The 14,773-nt window shown below is 37.9% G+C and overlaps 9 protein-coding genes across 9 annotated transcripts; 6 read left to right on the top strand and 3 right to left on the bottom strand. All coding sequences in view use genetic code 12, as the record gives it.

Moving 5' to 3' along the window:
- Positions 1–486: 486 nt before the first annotated feature.
- Positions 487–1,761, top strand: CORT_0F04170 (hypothetical protein; the record flags this gene model as incomplete). The annotated part of the gene is made up of 1 exon (XM_003870720.1): positions 487–1,761. One exon carries the CDS (start codon positions 487–489, stop codon positions 1,759–1,761), a length of 1,275 nt encoding a protein of 424 aa, XP_003870769.1.
- Positions 1,762–1,775: 14 nt separating this feature from the next.
- On the bottom strand, positions 1,776–2,783 carry CORT_0F04160 (Rim9 protein; the record flags this gene model as incomplete). The annotated part of the gene is made up of 1 exon (XM_003870719.1): positions 1,776–2,783. One exon carries the CDS (start codon positions 2,781–2,783, stop codon positions 1,776–1,778), a length of 1,008 nt encoding a protein of 335 aa, XP_003870768.1.
- A 186-nt stretch (positions 2,784–2,969) lies between these two features.
- CORT_0F04150 (Hal21 phosphoadenosine-5'-phosphate (PAP) or 3'-phosphoadenosine 5'-phosphosulfate (PAPS) phosphatase) lies at positions 2,970–4,139 on the top strand (the record flags this gene model as incomplete). The annotated part of the gene is made up of 1 exon (XM_003870718.1): positions 2,970–4,139. One exon carries the CDS (start codon positions 2,970–2,972, stop codon positions 4,137–4,139), a length of 1,170 nt encoding a protein of 389 aa, XP_003870767.1.
- Positions 4,132–6,495, bottom strand: CORT_0F04140 (Dhr2 protein; the record flags this gene model as incomplete). Its single annotated transcript, XM_003870717.1, has 1 exon — positions 4,132–6,495. The coding sequence occupies one exon, from the start codon at positions 6,493–6,495 to the stop codon at positions 4,132–4,134; it is 2,364 nt and encodes a 787-aa protein (XP_003870766.1).
- An 87-nt stretch (positions 6,496–6,582) lies between these two features.
- Positions 6,583–8,085, top strand: CORT_0F04130 (hypothetical protein; the record flags this gene model as incomplete). Its single annotated transcript, XM_003870716.1, has 1 exon — positions 6,583–8,085. One exon carries the CDS (start codon positions 6,583–6,585, stop codon positions 8,083–8,085), a length of 1,503 nt encoding a protein of 500 aa, XP_003870765.1.
- Positions 8,086–8,630: 545 nt separating this feature from the next.
- Positions 8,631–9,122, top strand: CORT_0F04120 (glutathione peroxidase; the record flags this gene model as incomplete). Its single annotated transcript, XM_003870715.1, has 1 exon — positions 8,631–9,122. One exon carries the CDS (start codon positions 8,631–8,633, stop codon positions 9,120–9,122), a length of 492 nt encoding a protein of 163 aa, XP_003870764.1.
- Positions 9,123–9,950: 828 nt separating this feature from the next.
- Positions 9,951–11,144, top strand: CORT_0F04110 (Ilv5 ketol-acid reductoisomerase; the record flags this gene model as incomplete). Its single annotated transcript, XM_003870714.1, has 1 exon — positions 9,951–11,144. One exon carries the CDS (start codon positions 9,951–9,953, stop codon positions 11,142–11,144), a length of 1,194 nt encoding a protein of 397 aa, XP_003870763.1.
- Positions 11,145–11,541: 397 nt separating this feature from the next.
- On the top strand, positions 11,542–13,641 carry CORT_0F04100 (hypothetical protein; the record flags this gene model as incomplete). The annotated part of the gene is made up of 1 exon (XM_003870713.1): positions 11,542–13,641. The coding sequence occupies one exon, from the start codon at positions 11,542–11,544 to the stop codon at positions 13,639–13,641; it is 2,100 nt and encodes a 699-aa protein (XP_003870762.1).
- A 129-nt stretch (positions 13,642–13,770) lies between these two features.
- On the bottom strand, positions 13,771–14,688 carry CORT_0F04090 (hypothetical protein; the record flags this gene model as incomplete). The annotated part of the gene is made up of 1 exon (XM_003870712.1): positions 13,771–14,688. One exon carries the CDS (start codon positions 14,686–14,688, stop codon positions 13,771–13,773), a length of 918 nt encoding a protein of 305 aa, XP_003870761.1.
- Between the last annotated feature and the right edge of the window lie 85 nt (positions 14,689–14,773).

The raw sequence follows: 14,773 nt of genomic DNA, 5'->3' as shown, positions 1-14,773 counted from the left end.
ATAGTTTTGATTTGCATGGAGATCGATTTTGTTTTATAGGATTTATGTTTGACACCTGAAACCATCTCGAAACATCAGTACACATTTGCTGAAGAACACGCAGAATGAAACACCAAAAGGAGCGCCAATATAGACTCAAAGCAAATATACCAGAAATGATGGATATATACCTGGGGCGCTTCGTACAATCACTTGTAAATCATAGTCGTTGAAAATTGATATTGAGGTGTGAGCAGAGACCAAAATATTATCTAGATCAATAACAATCTAGTAGCTAGAGTGGTACTGCTATCCGTAGACCAATTTATATTATCACATCAAGATAGAAAGTTCTTTCTTCCACTGTTCATTGGCATCAGCTATTGCTTGGAGTAAATTGAAGTGATCTATGGTTGATATCAAGTTTGTGTAAGCTTCGTACATTTCTTTGAAATATCGGTTTGATCAAATATCAAAAATTTTCAACCAACTACAGATTAGCTACAAATGCTTACGAAAAGGCTAATACGACAGTTACCTAGAAAATATTCCACGATCCTGTTTACTCCCAATGAGAATAAACATATCTTTGAGTCAGAAAAGCTAAGTCCAAGGGAGAATTATGATGCTGTACCAAACAAGCCAGATTTTTCTACCATCGATAAAGTTCATCACGAAATAGTGAACCCGGAAGATGTTGCCGATTTAGTAACAAAATTGAATACTAACGATGTGTTGATTTCCATATTATCCAAGTGTAAGCATCTATATGGTGATAAGGACTATATCATCAGAAATGTCAACGGTCTGAATGAATCGCCAGTCGTGTTTCCATATTCCAGTATACTTCTTAGTTGGAAAGAAGTGTATAACAAGCAAATCAAAAATTTGAAAGAGATTGAACCGGTCAATCATAGTTTTCCCAAAGTAGATGACAAATACTTAAACCTTTTGAAAAACACATCATTGGAGGGATTCTTCCACAAATCAAGGGCCATCAAAAATTCTACTTCGATTAAGAAGGGTACGGTGCAACCATCAGAAATTAAAAGTCTATTCACGGTCGAGTCAGCTTCCAATGTGGTTTTGAGTACTATTGACAGTTCTGCGGCTCTCGAAGAATACTTGTCGTTAATTACATCAAAGGTGCAGTTTTTCACATTTCAGGGTTTAAAAGAAATGCTAACTCTGGTAACATTGTTGTGTGACCAGTTCCCTGTGGATGGGTCTTTTTTGGACCAATTGGTGTCTACTATTATTGAGATGCACCCAAGAATGTCACGACAATTGGAACATGTCACTAAAGATAGATTAGCTTACGCAATAGTCAACACTAATAGAGAGTTTGCAACGGCTCTAATCAAAAACCTCATTGAAGAATCCATTTGTCCATCGGAAGAAACAGTTGACAAATACTTTGAAAGCTACAAGTTCACCGATCCAGTGACTACTTTGCAAGAATTATCTTTTTTAAGGCCAGCAGTTCATCACCGCAAGATGAGAGATCACGCATTCAACCTCATCATTCAAACTGTAAGCAATGTCAATGAGTTGATAAAACTAGTTACATTATTACAAAAGACCCCAACTTTACTCGAAGATAGGCAATATGAATTATACTCCAAATTGCGTCAGTTGACAACATCAGAATTAGTCACAACGCAGTTCTTGCGATTTTTAACAAAAAACAATGTAAAATTGAATACAGAACTAAGGGAGAGAGTTATTAGTGACTACAATAATGATCCAGATGTCATAACTGCTATCAACAAGCTACCTTAAATAGTGTAAATAGACTAGGTCAATCGTAGATTGTCAAGCTCAATAGATTCCCTACTGGAATTAACCGAGTAGTCTTCGCTTTGTCTGAAATTGCTGTGTCGTACACCACTTCGAAATGAGCTAGTAGAATGATTACGATCTCTAGTGTCATCAGCTTCACCCTCATTTCTAGTATAAAACCCATCAGTGTACACAACAAATCCATCATCACTGGAAATGTCATTCCAGGAATGCTCCATAGCTCTATTTCGCAATATCTTCATCTCATCATTAGCATAGGGGTGGTCATAATTTTCGAAAAACTTTCTGCTTGATATTGATCTTTTGATAAAACACAACATTGAAGTGATCAATGCCATCGAAACTATAGGTAGTAACTGCATCCAGCCTAAGTAACTCAATCTAGGAACGAATAATAAAATGTCAGCCAAGAACGCTAGCAAAGTAGTTAAAACAGAAAATATAGTGAGAATCAACATTATATTCAAATATGGACCCAAATCTCGTTCTTCTTTATGCAACTCAACGGTATCCATATTGGTTTCGCCTTCATCATCAAATTCAACGTGACCGTGTTCTTCTTCTTGCCTCTCGTTTCTCAAATGATTCAACTCCTCCCTTCGTTTACGAAGTTCAATTCGGTCCCAACTTTCCAACGCATACAATATAAACATGACAATCAATAACAAGCTCGAAAAGCAAAATGCAACAACATGAACCACCAATAACTTTGAAATTGTATATCTTACATAAGACGGTAGGACAACTCCACTATAACTTGTACTGACATCATTTGTCAAATTATAAAATGAGCTGTTTGAGGATGGGTAACCTATCTTAGGACTACTGCATTTGCCCATTTTCGTGTCACATATACCAAACACTCCAAATTTGACATTTTCAAAATGTGAAAGGTAGATGTTACCTCTGTGGGATGTAAGTGGGACTGAAATGACAGGTAGTAGCTGAATGACCCAGCAAACAGTACACAATATAAGCAAAGCTAGGAGGGCTTTGTACATTATGCAGATAGAAATTCGACTGCTTTAGATTCGGTGGTTTGACATGTACCAGCAAAGGCGTGGTGAAGTGTGGTGATGTTGTGTTATTGAGGACAAGAGGTTTGATGAATCCATGTTGATACATTTTGTGTCATTCTGTATGGCTTTTCTTTCTCTTGTATCAATTTTTCAACAAACTCAGGTCATATGCATAGAATTAAGTTACTTATCTACTTTACAGTCATAGTGGTTTCTTTACTACCTTTCAAGAAGTTCAATTTTATACGTTGGTTTACAATGTCATCATCATCACACCCATATTACAAGGAGCTTCAAGTTGCCACCCTTGCAGTCAAGAGAGCATCTATATTGACAAAGCAATTGAGCGATTCAATTTCCCAGGCTAAATCGGGAACAATCACCAAAGAGGATAAATCACCAGTGACAATTGGTGATTTTGCAAGTCAAGCTATTATCAATAATGCTATAAAGTTGAACTTCCCTTATGATGAAATTGTTGGTGAGGAAGATTCAAAGGATTTGCAAGACAATTCCAAACTCTCCTCTGAGGTGGTGAGCTTAATTACCAAAGTGCAAAAAGAGACCAGTGAATATGATGACTTGATTGGAACTTTAACCAATGAAGATTCCATTTTCAAAAGCATCGACTGTGGAAATTCTGAAGGTGGATCAAAGGGAAGATTCTGGGCATTAGATCCTATTGACGGTACAAAAGGGTTTCTTAGAGGAGATCAATTCGCCGTCTGTTTAGCACTTATAGATCAAGGAAAAGTTGTTCTTGGAGTGATTGGATGTCCCAACTTATCGCAGTATGTTGAATCTAACGAGAAACATCACGGAACAGTTGGTGGATTATACCTGGCTATTACTAGTCAAGGATCATACTATTCAGATTTATTTACACCAGGATTCAAACCATTAAACCAACAACAACGTATACACATGTCAAACCGTGATTCTCCCAAGGATTTGAAAGTGTTGGAAGGTGTCGAAAAGGGTCACTCTTCTCACTCAACACAAGCTCAAATCAAAGACAAGATTGGATTTGATCAAAATAAAGTCTCGACACAAACTATCAATTTAGATTCACAAGTCAAATATTGTCTATTAGCCAGTGGTCAAGCTGATATTTATTTGCGTTTACCTATAGATGACACTTATAGAGAAAAGATCTGGGATCATGCAGCTGGAAATGTATTGATTTATGAAGCTGGTGGTAAAGTGGGTGATATATATGGTACTCCATTGGACTTTAGTAAAGGTAGGTACTTGAATTCCAAGGGTGTCATTGCTGGAAACAGCAAAATATTCAACACCGTCATTGACGCTGTGAAGGACGTTTTGAAACTTAATTAATGCTGACTTTGTTGCCACCAATCACATGTGGAGCGACTTCTTGAAGCCACGATAATTCAATTGCTGAACAGTTTCTAGCATACCCTTTTGTAGTGAAAACATATTCAATATACATAATCGCATCTAGATTTGTTTTTCCAAATAAGACGGACGATGGATGAATGCTGATTAATTGACCGCTGTTGAAAGTCCTAAATGATCTATCAGGCATTCCAACAGCTGTATTTGTAATGAATCCTTTCAAGAATGACTTTAGAATAGCTGGAATATCCAACACATCATCTCTATCCTCAAATTGAGAACGAAGGCTTGCCAATTGTTTGTCCTTTTCGTTGTCCAGAATACTATCATCCTGTTTAATAGTAGCCAACATGTATTCTTTCAATTGATTCCTTATTTTGAGAACATTCTTGAATCCTTTGTAACTAAACATCATTTCTTGACACCATTCCTTACCCAAAGATTGAAACGTTTGATAAAACTCGTACAATGCAATTAGGTCACCATTAGAGTTCCCCTTTGGACAATAGGACCTTCGCTTGAAGTTGATTTCATCTCTTGACTCCCCTGAAACATTCAAGACCAAATTGTCAACAGACAAACATGAAACTATGTCGATCACTGGTGCCAAACAGCCTAATTCAGTAGCACTGATTAAAACTACCGATAACTGTGGTGGCAAAGGCAACACGCTCATCTTGTATCCCAAACTAGTAATCTTTCCAGCATCATTCAACGCTCCCAAAGTGTACAATGTATTCAAAGCACTTAGGATCAGCTCCTGTCCTGGATCTTCAAGCCATGTCCAATTCAACAAATCATCTATATCCAACTTCTTCAATGTCAATATAGGCAATATAATGTCATTCCTTTTGATCTCGGATTCTTGTTGTTTAGGTAAATTCAAATATTCACTCTCTTGGTATAATCGAAACACTTTTCCAGCACTTTCTCTTCCTGCTCTACCTGCTCGTTGTCTAGCCGAGGCTTGGGAAATTGGAGTTGTGAGCAAAGTAGACAACCCTAAATCGTGTTTCCAGATTTTAACCTTTCTCAACCCTGAATCAATAACATATTTGACACCGGGCACAGTAATCGATGTTTCTGCAATATTAGTAGCCAAGATTATCTTTCTTCTCCCCTTGGGTAACTTTTCAAAAATTTTCAGCTGTTGATGGGGACTTAATGCAGCATATAATGGCAAAGCAACGATCAAAGGTGCTTCTCTAGGTAATTGTGGTGCTAGTTGCTCCAACGTTTTCACACAGTTGTCAATCTCTTCCTGCCCTGCCAAAAAACATAAAACATCCCCTTCAGGTTCAGTCATATTTACCTTTATTATTGAGCGGATAACACAGTCAACAATGTCCTCATTACTTTCATCACCCACGTACATTTGTGTCACTGGATACATCTTACCTTCCACATATAGAATAGGGGCATTATTGAAAAAGTGACTAAACAACTCCGCATTCAAGGTTGCAGACATAACAATCACTTTGAGATCTTTGCGATTACCAGAAACAATTAATGATTTCAAAAATCCCATAATCAAATCAGTCAATATTGTCCTTTCATGCGCCTCATCCAATATGATTGTGCTATATTTTTTCAACTCCCTGTCTACCATAATCTCTCGCAAAAGCATACCATCGGTGAGGTACTTCAATTTAGTCCTCTGGTTGCTTTTGTTGGTGAAACGAACTTGATATCCTACCTCGGAACCTAACTTACAACCGTATTCTTCACTTACTCTGGCGGCCAATGACGCAGCTGCAACTCTTCTTGGTTGGGTTACAGCTATGGCTTTCTTGTTTTCTGGAATCAAAAATTGCGGTATTTGTGTTGATTTTCCTGAACCAGTTTCACCAATGATGATAGTTACTTGGTTTTTTGACACAAATTGGGTGATCTTTTCCTTGTGATGGTAGATGGGTAAGTTTTGTCGTACTTTCAAAAGCTCCCTTGCTCTTTCAGACAACTGTTGCGAGGATCGGTGAAAATTGAAGTCATTTGCATCATCTGAATCTGAATCATCTTCATCATCAACGTATCTTACCACTTTAGGCTTTTCGAAAGTTTTCTTCGATTCTGGTTTATCTTCCTTCAATATAGGGGTCTTGGTTTCAAGAGTCTCGTTTGTGTTATCGATCTTAGGTTCTCCCCCAAGGATATCAGGTGTTGCAGCCTCATTGTCATCGCTAAACTTGATCTTCTTGTTCTGAGAGTGGACCAGTTCTTGTACTACTTCCTGTGATATACTCTCATGATTCTTTACCTTTGACCCCTTGCTTCTCTTTCTTTTCCTCTTTTTGGAAACATCCTGACTTGAACCGTTGGTTTGGTTGTGGTTCATCTTAACCTCTATATGTCAACTCCTGCAAATAAAAGAGATGCGAAAAAAATTGAAGATTTCCGAACATCCAAATCATTTAACCAAGAGATGTCGAAAGTATCACTAAGACAACAATTGCGTCGACAAATTAGACTCAACTCATCGACGACATTACCAAGAGATACAGTGACTGTAATTCCAACGGTATATGAATTGACCGAAGGGAAGGACTTCACTCCTGAAACTAGTCCCGACACATCATTAATCAGCTACTTGCAATCAAGACATCTAATTGAATCATTGACTGATGATAAGCTTTTAAATATAACCAAAAGAGACAACTATGGAAAGTTCAAACTTTACTGTGGTGCAGATCCAACAGCTTCGAGCTTGCATTTGGGTAATCTATTACCATTGATGGTTCTACTACATTTTAAAATTAGTGGAAGTGATGTGTATGGTTTAGTAGGAGGTGCGACTGGCCAAGTTGGTGACCCCAGTGGAAGATCTACAGAGAGAACTGCATTAAAGGTTAGTGAAGTTGAGAATAATGTTGACAAAATACAAAAGCAAATCACTACATTCTTATCTAATGGTATCGAGTATGCTAAATCAAGACAATTTCCAATGAGCAAAACAATTGGTAAAAGCAACAGTGTCAACAATGAGACATGGTGGAAAGATGTTAAAATGTTGGACTTTTTGGCAACTTATGGACGTCATATTAGAGTTAGTGCAATGTTGGCTAGAGATTCAATCCTGTCAAGATTAGAAGGTGGTGGAATCGGATTCAACGAGTTCACTTATCAAATTCTACAAGCATATGACTTCTACCACTTGTACAAAGTGGAAGGTGTCAACATACAAGTTGGAGGAAATGATCAATGGGGGAATATCACCGCAGGTATTGATCTTATTTCACGATTGAAAAAACAAGATGAAAAGACAAGGGAAGCTTTTGGAGTTACCGTTCCATTATTGACGACTACATCAGGTGCCAAATTTGGTAAATCTGCTGGAAATGCTGTCTTTATCGACTCCCACTTGACCACCCCATATCAATTATACCAATTTTTCATCAATGTACCAGATGATATGGTCAGTAAATTACTCAAGGTGTTTACATTGTTACCATTGAATGTGATTGAAGGTGAACTAATTCCTAAACATCAAAGTGATCCAGGCTTGCGTATTGCTCAAAGAGTATTGGCTAGAGAAGTGGTGGATTTGGTTCATGGAGTTGGCGTAGGTGATGAAATGGCTTACATCACAGGATTCTTGTTCCCAACACCAGACCAGCCTTTCAATGACCACGTTAATGCCAATAAATTGATTGAGAATTTCAAAAGATCTGGCATATTGTACAAGTATCCCTTGAACAAATGCGATGACGTAAAGTTGAGCACATTAATTGCCAATATCACTGGAAAGTCGAAGAGTGAAGTGAAAAGATTGATCAAATCAGGGGGGGTGTACTTGGGATTAGATAGAAACCAAGTGGAAGATCCTGAGGATGTCGTATTATTTGACAAAGATCATCATTTGGTAGATGGAAAGTTGATGTTGTTGAGGATTGGAAAACAACATTACTATGTTGTTGAATTTGTATAGACAGATTTTCATCACCATATTCTTGTATATAGAACTGATTTAACATCGACCTTACACAGTAAGGATGATAAAGAAATTCGAGTCTCTGATGGTGGAATAAAGCCGAGGTTAGAATAAAATACCACAAAACATAAATGAACTTTGAAGATTGCGGCTTTAACGACTAATTCTTTTTTTTTGTTAATTCGGTTTTAAGAACGTTTTTATTAATGACCAACATCAGTAATATTAATTACAAAAGGGGGGGATGTTTCTACATTACACAGCCACAGCAATTATGAACTAGCATGACAAATTGCAAATACATTTAGAACTCTTTTCGCATATGACGACTAATTACATCTTTGTTTCAATATTAGAAAGCACTACGTATGATGATACATTTTATTTAATTTTAAACCCCTTGGCTTGGGTGGAAATGGTAGCAACTTTACAATAAAAACCCAAACTTTTTATTCTTGCCTCTTTTTATTCTTGTTTACAAATTTATCCCATTTATAATTACTTCTTACACATTGAGTTATCGTTCAAGTATCAAACGCATCATGTCCAAGTTCTACGACTTAACTCCACTCGACAGTAAAGGAAACCCATACCCATTCTCTGAATTGAAGGGTAAAGTTGTCCTTATTGTTAATGTTGCTTCAAAGTGTGGTTTTACTCCTCAATATGAAGGGCTTGAGAAATTAAATAAACAATTTGAAGGTAAACCAGTTCAAATTTTGGGATTTCCATGTAACCAATTCGGTAACCAAGAACCGGGTTCAAATGAAGAGATTGGCTCATTCTGTAAAGTAAATTACGGTGTTACATTTCCTGTTTTAGCTAAGATTGATGTTAATGGTAACAATGCTTCACCCGTTTATCAATACTTGAAGAGTCAAAAGTCAGGTTTGTTGGGATTGACTAGAATTAAGTGGAATTTCGAAAAGTTCTTGGTTGATCAGAATGGAAATGTTGTTGAGAGGTTTAGTTCATTGGCCAAACCAGCAGACATTGCTCCAAAGATTGAAAACTTGTTAAAGAGCACCAAGTAATTTGATTAAAGCGAGCCGGTTGATGTATAGCTTTGATAGTTTAATTCGTTTTTAATTGCGCATTTTTTGTAGATGTGTAGTGGAAACCCTAAGGGCTATATCAATCGGAAAAAATAATGGTAAAATTTTAATTCGGTTAGCTAGTTGGTATGAGACGTTGCATCTTGATAGGTGGAAAAAGGTACTTGATTAATTGTCTCCTTCAACGTATTGGCATTGCTTCGGCCGTACGAACAACGTCGGAGTTTCACTTTTGATCCAATACCTGCTTGAACCGCCCTCAACGGATACAAATCCTTTCCATTATTCTCATGGTGGGGTCTCTCGATAGCTAATGACTTGGAAGATGTTTCCATTTGATGCCTTTTGGGGTGCCAGCCTCCCAGGAAGCTGAAAATCGATCAAAGAAGAGCATCGCCCGTTGCCGCTCAATATAACCATAATTGCCCGTTAATAGCAATGCAGGTGCTATTCCTACACAGGCATTGCACAAGATAGGCATTTGTGTTAAAGAACCTTATATGATAAACAGATCAACCTTTGTTTCACCAGCTTTTGAGTCATCGCCTTTTCCGGTAGTCCACTTCTGGGGTCAACTCTCCGATACAGGGCCTGAAAAATATAGATTCTTCTATTATGATAATATGCAGTATCTTCCTACAAGGGAATAATGAATCATAATTTTTCACTCTCTTCAAAGGAGAAAAAATTTTCAACGTTATAAAAACCCCCTATAATCCCTACCTGATTTTCTTTGATCTTATTTTCAGACTTTCTTCTATTGGATATAAATCAATAAACACAACAAGCTATTTATTTATTAAAGATATGTCATTCAGAACCAATTCCATCCGTATGGCTAGATTAGCCACCTCAAAAGCTACTTTGTCAAAAAGAACTTTTTCATTGTTGGCTAATGCTACTAGAACTACCACCATTGCTAAGGCTACCATGCCAATGATGGCTGTACGTGGTGTCAAGACTATCAACTTTGGTGGTACTGAAGAAATTGTTCACGAAAGAGCTGATTGGCCAAAGGAAAAATTGTTGGACTATTTCAAGAATGATACTTTAGCTTTGATTGGTTACGGTTCTCAAGGTTACGGTCAAGGTTTAAACTTGAGAGATAACGGTTTGAATGTCATTCTCGGTGTACGTAAGAATGGTGCTTCTTGGAAAGCTGCTGTCGAAGATGGTTGGGTCCCAGGTGAAAACTTGTTTGATGTCAATGAAGCTGTTGAAAAAGGTACCATTGTTATGAACTTGTTGTCAGATGCCGCTCAATCTGAAACTTGGAACACCATCAAGCCTTTGTTGACTGAGGGTAAGACCTTGTACTTTTCCCACGGTTTCTCACCAGTTTTCAAAGATTTGACTCACGTCGAACCACCAAAGAACATTGATGTTATCTTGGCTGCTCCAAAGGGTTCAGGTAGAACCGTCAGATCTTTGTTCAAAGAAGGTAGAGGTATCAACTCATCATATGCCGTCTGGAACGATGTCACTGGTAAAGCTGAAGAAAAAGCTATTGCTATGGCCATTGCTGTTGGTTCAGGTTACGTTTACCAAACCACCTTTGAAAGAGAAGTCAACTCAGACTTGTACGGTGAAAGAGGATGTCTTATGGGTGGTATTCACGGTATGTTCTTGGCTCAATACGAAGTCTTGAGAGAAAACGGCCACACTCCATCTGAAGCTTTCAATGAAACCGTCGAAGAAGCTACTCAATCATTATATCCATTGATTGGTAAATACGGTATGGACTACATGTACGACGCTTGTTCCACTACTGCTAGAAGAGGTGCTTTGGACTGGTACCCAAGATTCAAGGATGCTTTGAAACCAGTCTTTGAGGAATTGTACGAATCTGTTAGAAACGGTACTGAAACCAAGAGATCTCTTGACTTCAACTCGCAACCAGACTACAGAGATAGATTGGAAGAAGAATTACAGACTATCAGAAATATGGAAATCTGGAAAGTTGGTAAGGAAGTTAGAAAATTGCGTCCAGAAAACCAATAAGGAGGAAGAAATTCTGATTTTAACACACACACACACTTTAATGGTCAATGAATGACTTGCATTTTATTCAATTCTAAACAACATTTTTTTTTATTGTATAATCATTTCAAAGTAATTTATTATGGGTCTATCAAAAAAAGAGAACAAATCATATAGGAACATCGCATATAGGTTTGTCGAATAAACACTGTGTTCCGTTATTTAAATAAAGCTTGTGTAGTATCTTGAAGTTCCAGTCGTTGGTTTTATGTTAGTCGGAGTTTAAATACTCTCGTTTCGCAATCGTATAGGCTCATAATTTTTTTGTCATATGCGACTCAAGCTCTAAACTAACTACACTTGGTGAATCATAGCAAGCACATAATACACTACTAGAAGATACATCACTACTACTGTTATGCCTGATATTGATCCAGTAGATGACGAGGAAGATGCTTGGGATTACTCATTTCCACCGTCGACTGATTCACTCCCACTAGAGCAATCGTCAACTTTGCAGCAACAACAAGCTACAAAATCAAGACCAACTAGGCTAACCCGAGCCAACTCAGATGAACAACAACTGCGACAGCTTGCTCAGCAAATCGAAATAATCAATAAATTAAAGCAAGCTGAACACTCAGATGTTGGCTCAACTGGTGTCAGATCATCCATTTCTTTGACATCAACTTTTAGCAAAACGCCATTGAATCCGTTAACAACGAAGGAAGACGCCAGCTCAGTGATTTCAAAGGATTCAAGTACTCAACAATCTACACATGAATCAGATAATAAAGATAAACCTAGGTTTCTCCAGAACCTTCAAAGCATCGATGCTAATAATCAAACGACTTCGCCGACTTCAAATAACTCGAACGATCTTGATCGGAAATTAGGATCGCCCAAAATTATTACATACCGCAAATCAAAGAGAACTGTAAGTGAAAACACGTTTGATTCATTTGATCCATCGACACTGTTGACAACACCTCCTCCTACAAGCAAGTTTGATACTAGATTGTACGTGGATGAGTTTTACAAGGATTCAAAATACAGATACGCCACCATCAAGAGAAATGTTGAGTTTCATCAATTGTTCAATTCCCTTGACTTGACAGACAGGTTATTGGATGATTTCTCTTGTGCTTTGAGTCGCGAAATTTTACTTCAGGGTAGAGCATACGTCAGTGAAAGTTATCTTTGTTTCAACTCGAATTTATTGGGATGGGTTACAAATTTAGCCCTCAAGTTTGACGATATTGTTAAATTTGAGAAACGGTCAACTGCCGGATTATTCCCCAATGGTATCAGCATCGAAACAGAAGATGGAACAGTGCATACGTTTGCAAGCTTTTTATCTCGAGACCAAACTTATGACCTAATGACTACTGTATGGAAGGGAAAAACAGGAAGAACGAATCAGGAGCAATCATTTGAATCTCCTCAGGCAAGCCATGATGATTCCGAGTCACTAGCTAATATGACTTCACCTAGAGTACAGTCTTATATTATGTCACTCGATGGTGATGATGAGCCTACTCCAAGAGGTCAAGATGATACAGATCAAGAAGAGTCTGGTGAAGATGAGGGGTCTGATGATGAGCCGAAAAATGGAGGATTATTGCCTGCGCTTGGAATCAGTACGAAACCTTCAAAAGTGGCAAAGCTTAAACCAGAATCCAAATATCAAAACCTTGGTCCTGACACTCATGCATCTACAACTGCAAAGTACACCAAGTTCCCCCAAGAAGTCGACTTGATAGAAACGAGGATCGATGCTCCATTAGGTGTAGTATTTTCCATACTATTCGGTTCCAACACAGATTTCCAAGTTGAGTTTTTGAAGCGCCATGATGGACTGGAAATATCGGAAATCACTGACTTTAAGTCATCATTTGAAGATCCACTGCTATTGAAAAGAGAATACACGTATCGTCGTCAGCTAGGATACTCAATTGGTCCTAAGTCAACAAGATGTGAAGTGACGGAAACTATAGAGCACATGAACCTTGCCGATTATGTGGTTGTAACCACCACAACCCAAACGCCTGATGTTCCACTGGGTAATGCGTTTGCGGTAAAGACGCGATACGTCTTTAATTGGGATGAGCTGAATACTACAAATTTATTAATTAGTCTCTATATTGAATGGAAGGGGAAATCCTGGATGAAATCAGTGATTGAAAAACTGTCAATAAGTGGATCAACGACTACTTTGAATGAATTGGTGAAGGAATTGAAAGAAGAAGTTGAGAAAAATATCTACTATGTGGATGGACCAAGTGAAATTGCCCCCAAAAAGAAGAAAAAGAAGATGGCTGATGAAAAGAAATCTGTGGAGGTGAAGAGTGCAGTGGCAACAACATCCGCCACTACTGAAGCATTAATTTCAAGGATATTGCATCCCGGTTACATTCTTGCTTTGATTGTGATATTGCTACAATTGGTCATCTTGTACAAATTGCTCGCTTTGCAGACAGCGTTGGAGTTGCATTTTAGGGCTAACTTGACGAGATGAAGCCTTCAACGGATTTGCTACTAATTATGAGTTATGAAATTACCTCTCTAGATTATTATAATGTAAACATATTTACATGCGAGGTTAAGCCAATCTATTTACAATTATTTGCTCTCCACGTCCCTCTTTTCAACATACTCTCAATGCATTCTCAGGCTCTTCTTCAAACCTCTCGATAATATTCATATTCTCAACCGTGTGCACCAATATCTGATCACACTCATTATTCAATTCAAATATGAACAATCCTGAAATGACCCTTTCCAAATCCTTTTGTTTTTCTTTAGATACACCCATCACTGCACCAGTCAATTTACCAATCAACCCCGATAAGGTAACATTTGTACCCATTAATTTCTTTGTATCTTCATGTGACCATTTATGCGATCCAAAATGAGCATTTGATGTTGACTGTACTCCTAAATGTTCACAATTGGGCATACATGTACTCCAACGAACGTATACTTTCATGGTTGTGCTGAACATACATTGTGGATCGGGTTTCTGCGATGTTTTGATACTTGATATGTGGAGTTTCACTTGAGGACTAAGGATAATTGATGTAATGAATAGTGTTATTGCTTTACATGCACTATTGTAAGCAATAGTGCCATGTAGTTTTGGTAAATAGTTTTCATCAAATTGGGATGGGCATATTCGGAGATAAATGTTTCTTGAGACTATGTCCTTTGATAAGTTGTGTTCTAGTATATTGGGGATCTGGATTTTTAGTTTATCGATTAAATTCAGGAGATTCATCTTTCGCTCAAGATCGAGTTTATCTTCAGGGGAGATGTCATTATCACCCTTGTTACAAAGATGTGGTATTTTGCTAAATCTAGTACATGGTTTAACGCGTAGTGGTGGAAATGGCGGGAGATATTGTTGGGGAGTCCATGGTTGTTGCTGTTGAAGTGGAAGAAGTTGCTGGTGGTTGTTATAAAGTGATTGTAGTTGGCTAGATGGCATCCCTCGCACTGAAGGAGCCAATGACATGTGCTTGTATAGCACCTGTCGTATCGGTGCGAATTGCTGTATTTTCGACATCCTACCAGGTGTATGAGATCTTCTATGATCAGTCTCGAGTTAAGGGTTTTTGATATTTTAGAGAAAATAATTTTGGGGTAAAAAA

Source organism: Candida orthopsilosis (genome assembly GCF_000315875.1).
Source record: "Candida orthopsilosis Co 90-125, chromosome 6 draft sequence".
In the NCBI taxonomy this organism is placed as follows: Eukaryota; Fungi; Ascomycota; class Pichiomycetes; order Serinales; family Debaryomycetaceae; genus Lodderomyces; species Lodderomyces orthopsilosis.
This window is presented reverse-complemented; position numbering and strand designations above follow the sequence as displayed.